The sequence below is a fragment of the Sarcophilus harrisii genome, chromosome 1 (genome assembly GCF_902635505.1).
Source record: "Sarcophilus harrisii chromosome 1, mSarHar1.11, whole genome shotgun sequence".
Classification (NCBI taxonomy): domain Eukaryota; kingdom Metazoa; phylum Chordata; class Mammalia; order Dasyuromorphia; family Dasyuridae; genus Sarcophilus; species Sarcophilus harrisii.
In genome coordinates, this window is record NC_045426.1 from 246,214,041 (window position 1) to 246,228,442 (window position 14,402).

General features: G+C 33.9%; 1 protein-coding gene across 1 annotated transcript in view; it reads right to left on the reverse strand.

Annotated features, from left to right (window-relative positions):
- The window catches only part of EPB41L4A (erythrocyte membrane protein band 4.1 like 4A), a 168,324-nt gene that overhangs the window by 2,274 nt on the left and 151,648 nt on the right, over positions 1-14,402 (reverse strand). The window contains exons 18-22 of the mRNA XM_031939383.1: positions 11,203-11,322; positions 10,084-10,131; positions 9,542-9,610; positions 4,570-4,680; positions 1,941-2,022 (exon numbers count right to left, since the gene is read on the reverse strand). Of these exons, the coding sequence (XP_031795243.1) occupies positions 1,941-2,022; positions 4,570-4,680; positions 9,542-9,610; positions 10,084-10,131; positions 11,203-11,322 (430 nt within the window). The remainder of the gene's footprint in view (positions 1-1,940; positions 2,023-4,569; positions 4,681-9,541; positions 9,611-10,083; positions 10,132-11,202; positions 11,323-14,402) is intronic.

The window sequence follows — 14,402 nt, forward strand, 5'->3', positions numbered from 1 at the left end:
ATATTTCCTCAAAGGACTGCTTTAGATGTTAAGATTTTTCATAACTAATTTTCTTTGACAAAATTTTCATTTGTTTTAATTTGTTCTTTGAATTACCAGTTTAGAATTATAAGTCTCTATACTTTTAACTTATTCAAGGCCTTTTAGTAAATATAATTTTTATTACATTGTGATCAATACATGAGGTGTTTAGCAACTTTTCTATGTTTTTTGATGTCAGTTTTTGTAAAGGAGCAACAAATGTCTGAAAATTATATAAATTCCTTCCCAGTATCATTAAGTGATCAGTGAGATGAATTCAGGTTCTTGACTTTTTATTTTCTATTGGTTAGGTTTATGTAGGATTTGATTTTTGTCTTGGATAAATGAAAATATCACAATTTTTGCTATTTGTCTCCAATTTAATTGATCTTTTAAGTAATTAAATACCGCATTCTTTGTGTAGTTGTTAAATATTGATATTCGTTATCAATGGTACCTTTAAGCATTCTGTACTTTCCCTGATTTTTATCATATCTCTATTTACTGTAGGGACAGCTAGGTGCCACAATGGATAGAATGTTAGGCCATAAATCAGGAAGTCTTGAGATCAAATATGGACTCAGACATATGCTGGCTCTCTGCCCCTGGGCAAGTCACTTAACCTGTTTGTTTCAGTTTCCTCATGTGTAAAATGAGCTTGAGAAGAACATGGCAAACTGCCCCAGTACCTTTGGAAAGTGTTGCCCCTCCCCCTCAAAAGGGGGTCATGAAGAGTTGGATACAAATGGAAAATGAATCAACATTAACATTTTGATCACATAAAATTAAAGAATTTTTGCACAGACAAACCCAATGAAGTAAAAATCAGAAAGGAAATTTACTGGGGGGAAAAAATCTTCAGAGCAACTTTCTCTAACAAGTTATCTAAGATTATAAGAACCTAATTTAAATATATTAGAATAAGAATGGTTAGAACAAATAAAAAATGGACAAGAATAAAAATTAGAATGATTCATTCCCTAATAGATAAACAAGGGATATGAGCAAGCACTTGTTAAAGTTATCAATAGTCATAAAAAACTTGGATCAAGTCACCAGTAATTAGAGAAGTATAAATTGACTGATACTTATTAGAGGCAAAGATGTCAGGAAAGAAAAATTATAGTTTGGAGGGGCTCTGAAAAAAAGTAGCATGGTATTGAATGCTTGGTTCTTGTTCTACCTGTTCTGGAGGGTAATTTAGACAATGCCTCCAAATCACTAAATTATATATCCTTTGACCTGAAGATAGCACTAGTAATCTTTTTTTTTTTTCCCAAAAGATGTGAAAAGAAGGGATCTATAAAGTGTTTATAGCAACTTTATAGCAAAGTTACTGGAGGATGTCCATCATATGGCTGAATATATGATTTATGAGCATAATGGAATATTGTATGCTAAAAAATGAACTGATGAGTAAAGTAGGCAGAACTAGGTGGAAGATTTATGTGATAACAGTTAAAGCTTTGAAAAAAAAATAACTATGTTAGACCTAATGACCAATCAAAATTCTATGCTATCTACCTCTTGCCAGTTTTTAGATTCAAGGTGTAAAATGGATTTTTGTACATGGCTGATTCAGGAATCTGATTGAATATAATTATTACCAAGTGCTTTCATTTTTTTTTTTTTAAATACACAATCTAAGAATATAGACTAGGAAGAAAAGGAGGTAATTGAAACTTAAAATACATAGAAGAGAAAAGAAGGGAGACCAGAAGTAGGTATAGACAAGCTGGAAAGCTTTGAAAGTTATGTAGTGAAATTATAAACTTGAAAGAAAATTGTATATATACTCGTTTGCAAATTTATCCATTATCCTCATTTTCAGGTCTGCTTTGTAAATGGAAATGCTCACTTTATTTGGTGTCTTTTAAAATTAAATGTAAAAGGGGAGAAGTAGCTACATTAATACTAACCTGATAGGAAGTAGAACCAGTAAAACATTGTGAATCCGAAGACCGAGTCACAGGAAGTGGGGGCACAAGATCAGTCTTTGCACTGTAGAAAGAAAATCAGGTTTGGAATTAATGACTGGAATCTAGGATCCTATAACGCCAGACAGGACTATAAGAGTCCCATTTGTTGCCATGCTCTCAAACTGTTGCAAGGAACTATGAAGTATTCTAAATGTTTGTTAAGCATTTAAAAATAATTTTAGATAATTTTACTATAAGGATCCTGTCCAAGTTTTATTTAATTTGAAGGGTTCTGTGCTCTTCCCCCACCCTTAGAAAAGTTCAAGGACAACTACTCTAGAAAAATCTTATTTTACAGATAAGGAAACTGATTATCAGACAAATTTAGAAGTTAAAGCCAGGTCTAGAATGCAAATCTCATCGCAGTTCAGTGCTTTTCTCATTATCACACTTGGCTGAATTTCTTTTCCATAAATTTAATCTGAGGTCAAAATAAATACATGGCGACTTATTCTCACTTTGGATTTGTTTTTTAAAAAATGTTAAATGAATAAAAAGTATACACAGTCCACTGGTGGAGCTGACACTAGAGTTTATCTTCCCCTTCTAGATTAGTTCTGTAACATCTAAATTCCAATCCAATGTGCAGCAAAATACACTGAAGCACTCCAAGCATTTTTAATTTATTAGGGAGTCTGGGTGTCCCTTATTAATTTAATCCAAGATCATCATGATCAGGAACCCACTCTCTTTTGGGGACTATTTTCATACACTTGAGATAGCACTAGAAATAGAATGAAGCAGGACAGTTTCATAATTGGTTATACCAGAATTAGGGAAAATTTATGATTAGTTGAGCAAAATTTAAAATACACTGTTAGGCAAAAGAGTACAGTAGAAAGAAGTGTGAAGCTAATTTTGATATTCAAATTATCAGTGATTATATTGGTGAGTTAAGCAGAATAGGATCAAGATTAAGTTAGTATTTGTTAACCACTTTGTCAACAGACTTGGTTCATTAACTGCAGGTTTCTCCTGGTAAAGACACCTGCCACCAATAGAGGTTTTTATAGGAAATCAAATCAAATCTGGTGTTTTAGTCAATGGCATCCCAGGAAATAATTAAGTGGTGGAAATGAAAGGATAGGTCAGGGTTGAGCAGTGACAATGATAGGAGTAACAGGTATGGATACTGCCATGACAAGTTTCATGAGTAAATGTAATGTGTTACTCTGTAATGGACAATCACATAATTTTATTCCATAATTTATAATGATACTACTAACATATCACTTATGTATACCTCATCGTAACAGCATTAGCATAATTTCTAATACTATTTTCCTAATTTACTATCACTAATACACATCAAAACCTTAAGTAATCTAAATTAAGTAAAACATTAAGTAAATGCTGATTAATTTGAGTAGGAAGCATCAAAAATAATTGTCAGTTCTTTCTACTAAGCTACTTTGTCTCACAGTATTTTAATTTTCATCAAAATCTGTAGCCTGCTTTATAGTTATTTTCTTATTTGTTTCTCTATTAACTGATAAATACAAATGGCTGGACTATCAATGTCTTTAAAGTTTGAAATAACCCTTTATCAAAGCCACTTCTCTCAAATTAATTAAAGCATTGATTTTTTTTTTTTAATAGTTGCCCCAAAATGCTTTATTACTAACAGCAAATTCAGTGCTCTACTATAAGTAGATAATCGCCAAGAATGCAATTGCCACACAGAACCTACAGATTAGGTTCCATTTCTCAAATATCTTTAAACTATGCAAATAAAGCAGTTCCTCAAACAGGGCAAGAACATTTTTTTTATCACTGCTATAACAACTGTATTTTCTAGCAAATAATTGAGATATGATTTGAAGGGGCAAAAGACACTGGAGTGCAACATCAAGAATTGAAATTATGTTCTGCAAATGAACCTCTCTCTCCTTTTTTTTATTTTTCAATTCCTCAAATGAAAGGTTCCAATAAGTTTTGATTATATTTCAACAACAGTTCGTTTAAAATATCAGTGTTTGATATTACCAGTGCTTGACACGAGCACTCAGAATTGGAGATCTATCCTGGAAATCAACATTCTTAATACAGTATACAACCTGTAAGACAATTACAGAAGCATGCTCTTTATTGATTGACGATGATATGTTACTTCCAAATGTAGTTATTACATTTGGGTTTTGGTTATGGACATAGATGGACATATTCCTAACAATTTAACATAAAAAAAAAGACATACCTAATTGGCTTTAAAAATGAAACATTCATGTTAAAGAACAGAATATACACTAAGACAAGACAAATACTAAAATGTCCACGAAGCACAAATACAAAAGGAATGTTTTGTATAAGCAAATATACATCTAGCCGTTGCAAAGATGAGGAGACCTTATAGGGTTGCCAAATTGTAAGGCATTAATTATTGAAAAGCATAGACTTATAGCTTGTTCCTTCCCTTCATAAGTTTCTGCCTCAAAGTCTGGTTCCATATCTTTTCTAAAGGCATTGTAGGTTAGTGGACTATTAATTAGCCCTTTTTCTAAATGTGTGTCGCTCTGAGCAGAATTCTGGGCTCATGTAAGTATGACTATGATGAGACCAACACACTTACTTCACTTCAGACAGAACTGATCTCTCTCCATCTGAACACTGGGATCTGCGGTACTGGCGGTAACTTCGAGGTGAGTGAGAATGTCTAATGCGAACTGGGTCACCTTGAGTTCTGAAAAAGCAGTACACATCCATGGAAATAAACAAATTGATTGTGTGCCTGAAAGTATTTTTATGTCTTTAAACTGAAATTTTCTTCTGATTTTTAAAGAAATAGGACTTAGAATTTTAAAGCACTGATTCTGTCTCTTTAAAAAATATGAAAGTTTCAAAAGTTAGTTATTTAAAAGCATTCTTATGGACATAGATATAGATGAAACAAAAAATCCTTAAAGATTTTTAAAAACCAATAAACCAAATGTTCTATGGAATTAATCTCCTGCTACAGAGTTCAGTGACACAATGGAATGAGTTGATAAAAAAACAAACAAATTTGGAAAAGAGGTGCCTATTGACTTGGGAATGACCAAATGATATATAAACATAGAATTTAGTGCATCATAAGACATGAAGAATATAAAGGATTCAAAGAAACACAGGAATAATTATATAAACTGATAAAGAGTGAGGCAAGCAGAACTGGAAAAACAATGACAACAATGTAAGTGGAAAGAAGAAAGCAAAACTGAATTGAAACTGAAAACCAATTAAAGTGATTGGGCTTGGCCTAGATTTGATAAAATGTACATTCTTCTCTGCATTGCAATTGAGGACAATAGGTGTGAAATATTGAAGATATCAGGTAATCTCTGTCAGTTGATTTTGCTGAGCTTTTCTCTTTTAAAATCTTTCTTACAAAGGAAGGCTTTTTGAGTGGAAGAGAGACATCTATTTGGAAATTAATATAATATAAAAGTAAAGGGCATCAATTAAAAATAAAATTTCAAGAATTAATCTACCCTTTGACCCAACAGTGCCATTACTGGGTTTGCATTCCAAGGAAATCATAAAGGAGGGAAAGGGACCCACATGTGCAAAAATGTTTGTAGCAGCTCTTTTTGTGGTAGCAAAGAATTGGAAAAAGAGTGAATGCCTATCATTTGGGGAATGGCTGAACAAGTTGTGGTACATGAACATAAGGGAATAATATTGTTCTATAAAAAATGATGAACAAGCTGACTTTAGAAAGACCTTCAGAAATTTACATGAACTGATGGGATGAGCAAAACAAGCAGAACCAGAAATACATTGTATACAATAACAGCGCGAATGTGTGATGATCAACTATGAAAGACTTGGTTCTTCTCAGTAGTTCAGTGATCCAAAGCAATCTCAATAGACTTTGGACAGAAAATACTATCTACAACCAAAGAACTAAGGAGACTGAATGTAAATCAAGTGCTATGTTCACTTCTTTTTTCTGTTGTTGTTTTTTTTTTAATCCCTTCCATGGATTTTCCCTTTTGCTCTGATTTTTCTCTTCATAAACAACAAAGAGAGGGAGAAAGATCCAGCCTTTAGTAAAAAGTTACCAATAAAGGCTGTGCCAGTTTCTATTGTTTAGTAGGACAACAATTTACTTCTCATTATAAAAACAGACTTTCTTGAAGGAAATAATAAAAGGATAAATATTCTGTGGGTAGGTAAAGGGAAAGCGGGTACTCTAAAGTGAATAGAAGCAGATGTTCTTTATATATGTTTTTGAGGGTCAAGAGATAAAGAGGAAGTATGGTAGAGAGTATTATAGAAAGAGACTTCTAGGACATAGATTTGGAAAGGACCTTAGAGACTGTCTAATCCAATATCCTGAGGCCTGAGAGATAGAATGACATGACCAAAGTCATATAGATAGCAAGTGGCAAAGGCATGATTTGAACCTTTGATTATATATTGTCCATACTTTAAATAATATTGAAAATTTAAGAGGAAAAATAAAATGTTGAAGAGGATTTGTTAAATGAAATATGCCAAATGGGTATGGTGGCAGTAATCACTTTTCAATTTTATACTCTCTTTAGGCACCTATTAACTTAGGAAGGGCATTTACCAAAGGGGCTATAAGTTAAAGAATGACTGAAAAAGTATGGTGTATGGCAGCCAGATGTTGCACTTGGTAGAGCCCTGGATCTGGAGCCAGGAAGATCTGAATTCAAATCTAACTTCAATCAAATAGTCAATCAGTAAACATTAAGTACATACTATGTGTCAGGCCCAGTTTCAAGAACTGGATATACAAAAAGACAAAAAAACAATCCCTGTCCACATAGAGTCTGCAAATTAATGGGGGAGACCTACATACAAACACATATATAGCAAACTATATATAGGATAAATAGGAAATAATTAACAGAGGAAAGACCCTGGAAGTAAGAGGAATTGAAAGAGACTTTCAGTAAAGTGGGATTTAAGTTGGAATTTAAAGAAAGCCAAGAAGGTCAGGTACTAGAGCAAAGGAAGGAGAATACTCTTGAAATGGGGAAAGCCAGAAAATATCAGGAGTAGAGGAGATGGAATGACATATTTATAGAACACATAGGAGTCCTGTGTCATTGGATTGAATAATACCTGTCAATAAGTGTAAGAAGACTGGGAAAAAAGAAGGATGCTAGATCATGAGGGTCTTTGAAGGCTAAACAAGGCATTTTCTACTTGAGGCTGTAGATAATAGGGGACCATTTATGTTAGGAAAATCACTTTGGTGGATGAATGGAGATAGATTGAATGGAGAGAAACAAGTCAGGTTGGACTCACCAGGTCACAAGCAGAAATAATCTAAATGTAAGATGACGGGGACTTACACTGGAATGATGACAACATCAGAGGGAGAAGAACGGGATGTATTTGAGAGATACTGCAAAGTTGAAATAGACGGGTCTTGACAACAACTTGGCTATAGGGGAGAGGAAGTTCAGAAACAGTGAATCCAGGATGACTCCTAGGTTGCAAGTCTGAGGAACTGGGAGAAGAGTGAAACCCTCTATAGTAATAGAGGTAGAGGGGAAAAGATAGTAAGTTCTGTTTTGGACATTGACCAATCCCTTAACAGGATATCTACTGGACATCGAGTTTGAAATGTCTAAAAGACAGTTGAAACTGCACAACTGGAGGTTACCAGAAATTAGAGCAGGATAGGTAGATTGAGACTTACTAGCAGAGACAGTAATTAAATCCACTAGAGTTTAATGAGATCACCAATTGAATTAATAAAGAGAGAGAAGAGAGAACCAAGGACAGAATCATGAGGAATACACATAGTTAGATGGTATGATCTAGCAAAGGATACAAAAAAGCAGAGAGAAAAGGAATGGTCAGATAGGGAGAAGGAGTACAGGAGAAAGTGGTATCTTGAAGACTTAAAGAGAAGGAAGTATTAAGGAGGAGAGAAGGATCAGTCAAAGGCCACAGGAAGATAAAGGATTGAGAAATGGTCATGGACAACCAAAAGATCATTAGTAACTTTAGAGGGACAGTTTAGTAAAATAATAAAAGTCTGAAGCGAGATTGTTAAGAGGTTAAGAAGTTGAGAGGAGAGAAAATGGAGACATCCACTATATATGCTCTTTTCCAGGAGTTAGGTACAAAAGATAGGGGGAAAAACAATGATTATGAGCTGGGATGGAAGGATCAAGTGAAAGTTTTTCAGGATGGGGGGCCGGGGGAGATGGGCATCTTTGTAGGCAGTGGGGAAGGAGCCAATACATAGGGAAATATTGAAAATAAGTGGGTTAGAATGACAGAGGAAGCAATCTGTTGTAGAAGATAGGATGGAATGGGATCATTTGAAGAAGTAGAGAGATTACTCTTGATAAGAAATAAACCCATTTTTGTAATAAGAGACAGGAGTGAAGGAGATAGTGGCAGAAGACATTTGCTTGATAAGTGATGAGAAAAATAGAAGAGGGAGTTCATAGTGAAAAGCATTTTTTCTATAAAATATGAGTCAAAAGTTTTGAAGAGCTGTTGTGAAGAGTGGAATAGTGATTTTTTTTTTTTTAAATAATAGCTTTTTATTTTCAAAATACCTGCAAAGATAGTTTTCAACATTCACCCCTTTCAAAACCTTGTGTTCCAAATTTTTCTCCCTCCCTTCCCAACACCTTCCCCTAGACAGCAAATAATCCAATATAGGTTAAACATATGCATTTCTTCTAAACATATTCCCACATTTATGAAAAGGGGGTTTGGGATTCAATAAAGGAGGACAATGTAGATTAAACTGCTTCACTCTGGGATCAAGATGGGGAGAAGAGAGAGTGGGTAGTACAGGGAAGATGGCTTAAGAGAGAAACAAGGGATTAAGGGATGGGAGGTCATGGTGCAGATAAAAAGTAGGACTTTTTAAAGGAAGGCAAAGGGAAAAATAAAAAGCCGACAAATTATGGCTCAAAAAGGAGATTCCAGAATTCCTTAATACAGAAGAAGTACTATATTTGTGGATGAAGGCAAGATCAAAGATATAACTGTCTTTGTATGTGGTTGAAGGGGGATGGAGAAATAGCTCATGGGAAGTAAGTGGGTTGAGAAATTGAGTTGTTAGGGCATTTGAAAGAGAGCCAATATGTGGTGCCGTGCATGATGATTGAATATAGAGGATTCCAAGAGGCTTCCAGAAGTATGCTTGATATGTTGAAACACGGGCATTCATTGGACATCCTCAAGTTAAAATTTGTGGGAGACATAATTAAATTTTAGGAATTAAGATAATAGGTTTATTGTTGTTCACATGACATTTTAAAGAATTTTCCACAGTAAAAAAGTACTATAATTTTTAAAGGCATGGCTGTTTCTAAGATAGAAAATAAGCAACTCATAAAAGCTGATGGTGATTCATGTGCCTGACAACAAGAATTACTGATTTTAAGGGAAGTTCTCACATTCAACTTCACTTCTAATTAAAGTTCAAATTAAAGACAAAATTCACAGAAATGACTATAGTGTCATTTACTTAGAATAGTTATAAGACAATGGGTAATTCTTAGAAGACTAAATATTCCTCAGACTTTTATAAAAATAAATTTCAAGGATTAACTCACTCTACTTTGGTGTAAGGAATCTCTTTTAATTGTTCTTCTGACAATCCAGAAGGATCCACAAGTTCTTTCCTAAAAGAGAACCGGCAAGAGAGTAAAGTTTATAATTATTCAATTGTCTCAAAGACACTGACATTAATCATCATTGGTTCACTAATGTCCTGGGTTAAAATATATTGTAATGTCAAATGTAGAAATTGATTACTGTTAATTCAAATTCAAGGATCTGTTCTAAGAAAAAGAAAGGGAAAAATAGTTTCTGTCTGTCTCACACACAATTTTCATCAGTGCTTATTTGGGTCTAGTTGACCTGTCTTATATGCTTTACAAATTACATGATTCTAAACTGATGGTCAGGAACTATCTCTGTATCAGCAACAATAGTATATGATATATTCTGGCTGTTTTATTAGAACATCATGGTATAACAATAAAGAGTACATAAACAGTATTTGGCCTAATGGTGATTTTCTGAGTGTTGGGTATTCTGAGTGTTCTACTATAAGCTTTACAAATAACCTGATAACCTTTGTTATGATACTTACTGAATATGTTTCCACAGTTCTTCCTTTGCTTGGATATCTGGGCTTCTCCTATAATCACAGAAATCAGAAATCAACCAGAAAGCCTCCCATTTCACTTGGCCCACTGTCAGTACAGATCTTTAATCTAGCAAAAACAGCAAGTGTTAAGGTTTGGGAGAAATGATTGAAGATTACAAACTTGACTAAGTGTTATTAGAGCAAAATAAAAAATAAAAATAAAATAAAAAACAAAAAAAATAAAACAAAATTGAGATCTTTGAAAACAAATAAGCCATCCATATTAATAATGTTTTTTTGTGTCTACTTAAGGACAACTGGGTTTTCTATAGTGACCCCTTCTTTCTAGTTTCCCAAAAGAACAAAGAAGTCTAATGGCTTTTCTTTTCCTTCCTTCTCACCACTTCTAAGTTTTAGCAAAATGAGGAAGATTACATATTGTTTTTATTCACACCATGGTTCAACATGTTTAAGCTAATATAAAACAGCTACAAGGGAAAGGGAATTTGTAGAATTCCCTGGATGAGAGAACAAATGACATTCAGCTGCTGAGGGAGCTTGCTTTTGGTGAGACATCTTTTATGTTATAATTTTACAGAGGCAGAGGCTGTTCTAAATTAGAGACTGCTCCACAGGGATAGGATAGATTGGAAAATTTCTGGTAACTTGGAGATATTAGAGCTCAAGTAGAATGCTCACTGTCTTCTGTTTTGCCATTTTAGGAGTTCTCCCTTTTCCTTAAAGTTATTAACTTAATAATTCCTAGATTTACCCTAAATTATACTATTAGTAAGTGAATATACAGAAACAGAATTTCAACTGTCTTCTAATTCTTAAAAAAACTTTTTTTTTTTTTTTTTTTTTTTTAGTTGAGCATCATTTTACTCTCATCCTGATGATAGTTTGTTTTGACTATTCTCGAACCCTTATGGTGGTTATTGGAAACCAGAGCAATTAAATATATAAAAGTAGAAAAACAACAGAATAAATCACTTTGAAGTAATCCATTATGAAAACTGTAGACATGCAAAGAAATGAGCCTATCTGATTGATTCAACATGAATAAATATACTTTTTCAAAAAAAATTTTTTTAACATGAAGTGCTAGAACATTTCACATACGAGCGTGATCTGTGTCTGGATCGCCTGTTGTTGGAGCTGGCTTCATTTTTTTCCTTTTGCTGCCTCAGTGCCGCTTCCCACTGAGGCGCTGAATCAACCATGCCATTCTCCTGCCTTAACCTGGAAGAAAAACACTTAACTGAAGATGGCATTCCTGGGTTCTAACATCTTGTTTTTAGATTTCTGCATTTAAAAGCTGTAGTATAAGAAATTCCAGTACTTGTTATCTTAGAATGTTAGGAAAATAGATGTAAATGGATGTAAATATATGTGTGTATATCCAAACATATGTAACATACATATGCTGCTGACTAGTTTTGCTTCACTATTTTTCTTTTTAGAAGGAAAGAGTTCTATGGGGAAATGTGAGGCAAGGACATATATACAGAAAAGAAAAGTCATTAATAAAACTCTGAGATATATATCTTTATATATGGTAATTTTAGAATTTTATCTCTTTTTCTAAGGCAAAAAGTATATGATTATGTGTACATATGTGAGCATATGTAAACTTTTTTTTTTTTTTAAAGCTCCATTTTGGGGCAGTAGGTGATGCAGTAGATAGAGCAACAGCCCTGAAGTCAGGAGGACCTGAGTTCAAATGTGACCTCAGATACTTAATACTTTCCTTGCAACCTGGGCAAGTCACTTAAACCCAATTGCCTCAGAAAAAAAAAAAAAAAAAGCAAAAAAGCTCCATTAAAAAAATTTAAATTTTGAATTGACACAAGATCTAGAGAAATTGACTAAGGTGAAGATAAAATAGGAAGAGTACTAACTTTTTTTTTTTTTTTTTTTTTTTTTTTTTTTTTTTTTTTTTTTTTTTTATTTAATAGCCTTTTATTTACAGGATATATACATGGGTAACTTTACAGCATTAACAATTGCCAAACCTCTTGTTCCAATTTTTCACCTCTTACCCCCCCACCCCCTCCCCTAAATGGCAGGATGACCAGTAGATGTTAAATATATTAAAATATAACTTAGATACATAATAAGTATACATGACCAAAACATTATTTTGCTGTACAAAAAGAATCAGACTCTGAATTATTGTACAATTAGCTTGTGAAGGAAATCAAAAATGCAGGTGTGCATAAATATAGGGATTGGGAATTCAATGTAATGGTTTTTAGTCATCTCCCAGAGTTCTTTTTCTGGGTATAGCTAGTTCAGTTCATTACTGCTCCATTAGAAATGATTTGGTTGATCTCGTTGCTGAGGATGGCCTGATCCATCAGAACTGAGTAACTTCAAATATAAAAATATTCTGTAACTTCCTTCTTCAAGTTTAGATAATTTCATAAAATTTGTATATTATAAGTGGCATATGAAAGAAGGAGAAATACAAAAAAAAGTTAAATAAACTACCCAACAGACCATAACTGGTTCAAGATCTTTGATTTTTTTTTAACTTCATTTCCATCCTGATGCCTATGAAAAGTTATTATATTTTTGAATGATACTGGAGTTTCTTTCTACTATTTCATAATCCTTAAGGAAAATACAGAATTTTCATTTTCATTGATAGAGTTTTTGTTTCACATTCCTTTATTGTAAAATTCTTATTCACTGTTTTGAACTTTTAAGGAAGTTCTTCCTTACTTTGATGTCTGTACTTATGAATGTCAATGTTGACTTATCTACTTGGGAGCTAGGATTACATTCACTAATTCTCAACTGAATTTTTCAGTCTTTCATCTTTTTTCATATGTTCCCAGTCCATTGTCTCTGTCTTCATTCATCATTGTTTGTCACCTCTCCCTTGTAGTGCTGCAATTTCTATCTTTTCTCCTAAATTGAGAGCTTCTTTTAGTTGGGCAATATTTTGTGCAGGCTGTGAAAACATCCAGAGTAAACTGATTGCAGCCTAGTTTCTAGTCCCCTTTACCCTAGGGCCCTTTTGTCCTGTAGGACAGACAGATAGACTCTCATACACTGGCACTCCATTGCCTTGATATATCTGGGCAGGATCCATATTTTTTTTCCTTCTTGCCAGCTTTTGTAGGTTCAGACAAAGTCAATGACTTGGAGAAGAAGTATGGGGGAAGCCCCCAAACTAGGTCCTGACAGATAAGCCTCTGAGGTAGGCTATGCCCAGTGGGAGCTCTATGGTCTTATTTCCATAAGATTTTTATCCTTTTTCATGTTTGATTACTATATGTGATACATTTTCCCTTCTTTTGAGGTTGTTAGGTGTGGAAAATTGGATGAGGGTTTAGTTTCTAGAGTGACATGGTTAGGCTAACATGGAATAAAGGAAATGAAACTTAGAGAGGGAAGCTATCAATTAGAATAAGAAACATGCTATTAGATGCAGAAGCTGTATACACATATCTAAATAAGGTGAACCTCAAAGGGAGATGTAATTAAGGGTGGAGACTTACACTCACATGGAGGGGATTAGGCGTTCTAGATAGGTTATAATCTCTGTTACAGCCAGTCAGTGGGGGAATCAGGGGAGAGAATTGCCCTTCAGGATAGGGAATAACAGGCTGTGCTTTTGTACTTCACAAGTGGGCCTTTTTCTGTACACCTGGCCTTGCAAAAGTCAGTGAATAAAAAGCTTTCCTGGCTTCATCATTGGGTGTGTAGTGTTCTTGGTAAGATATTTATCTCATATTAGGTTAGGAGGAGTTATAAAAAACAAACAAAAATCCCCAAAACTATTCTATATGTGATCCCTCATTCATTAATTTTAAGTAACTATGGACTTTTAACTTTTAATTTTAACTTTTAACTATTAAGTAACTACTTCTACTACCAATGTCATTCTTATTTTCTTTTATAGATGCTATTTATTTCAGCTTTGCCTTTGCCTTTACACACCAAAAAGGCTTATTATTTATTGGCAGGCTTTATGTAAATTTCCTTGCATTTTCAACTTTTTAAAAAAAAAAAAATTTTTTTTAGGAGTGGGTTCACTTTTCACTTAATACAAGGACTACTCATGAGCCTGATCCGACTATAGACTGGCACAGGAATTTTGACATTCTTTATTTCTAACCTGGTCAGGTTTGCCCATCCTTATGTAACCTGGTGCTCCCACCCTCTCCTAGGGACTAAAAGTAGATAACAGACATGTGACACCACATCCAGCTCTCAAATTGTCTGAATCTGTTTTAAAATTGTTTTTCAGAAATAGCCCTGAAGGATGCTGAAGGCACAGAAAGGAATTTTTTTGCAAGCAAAGATTTGTC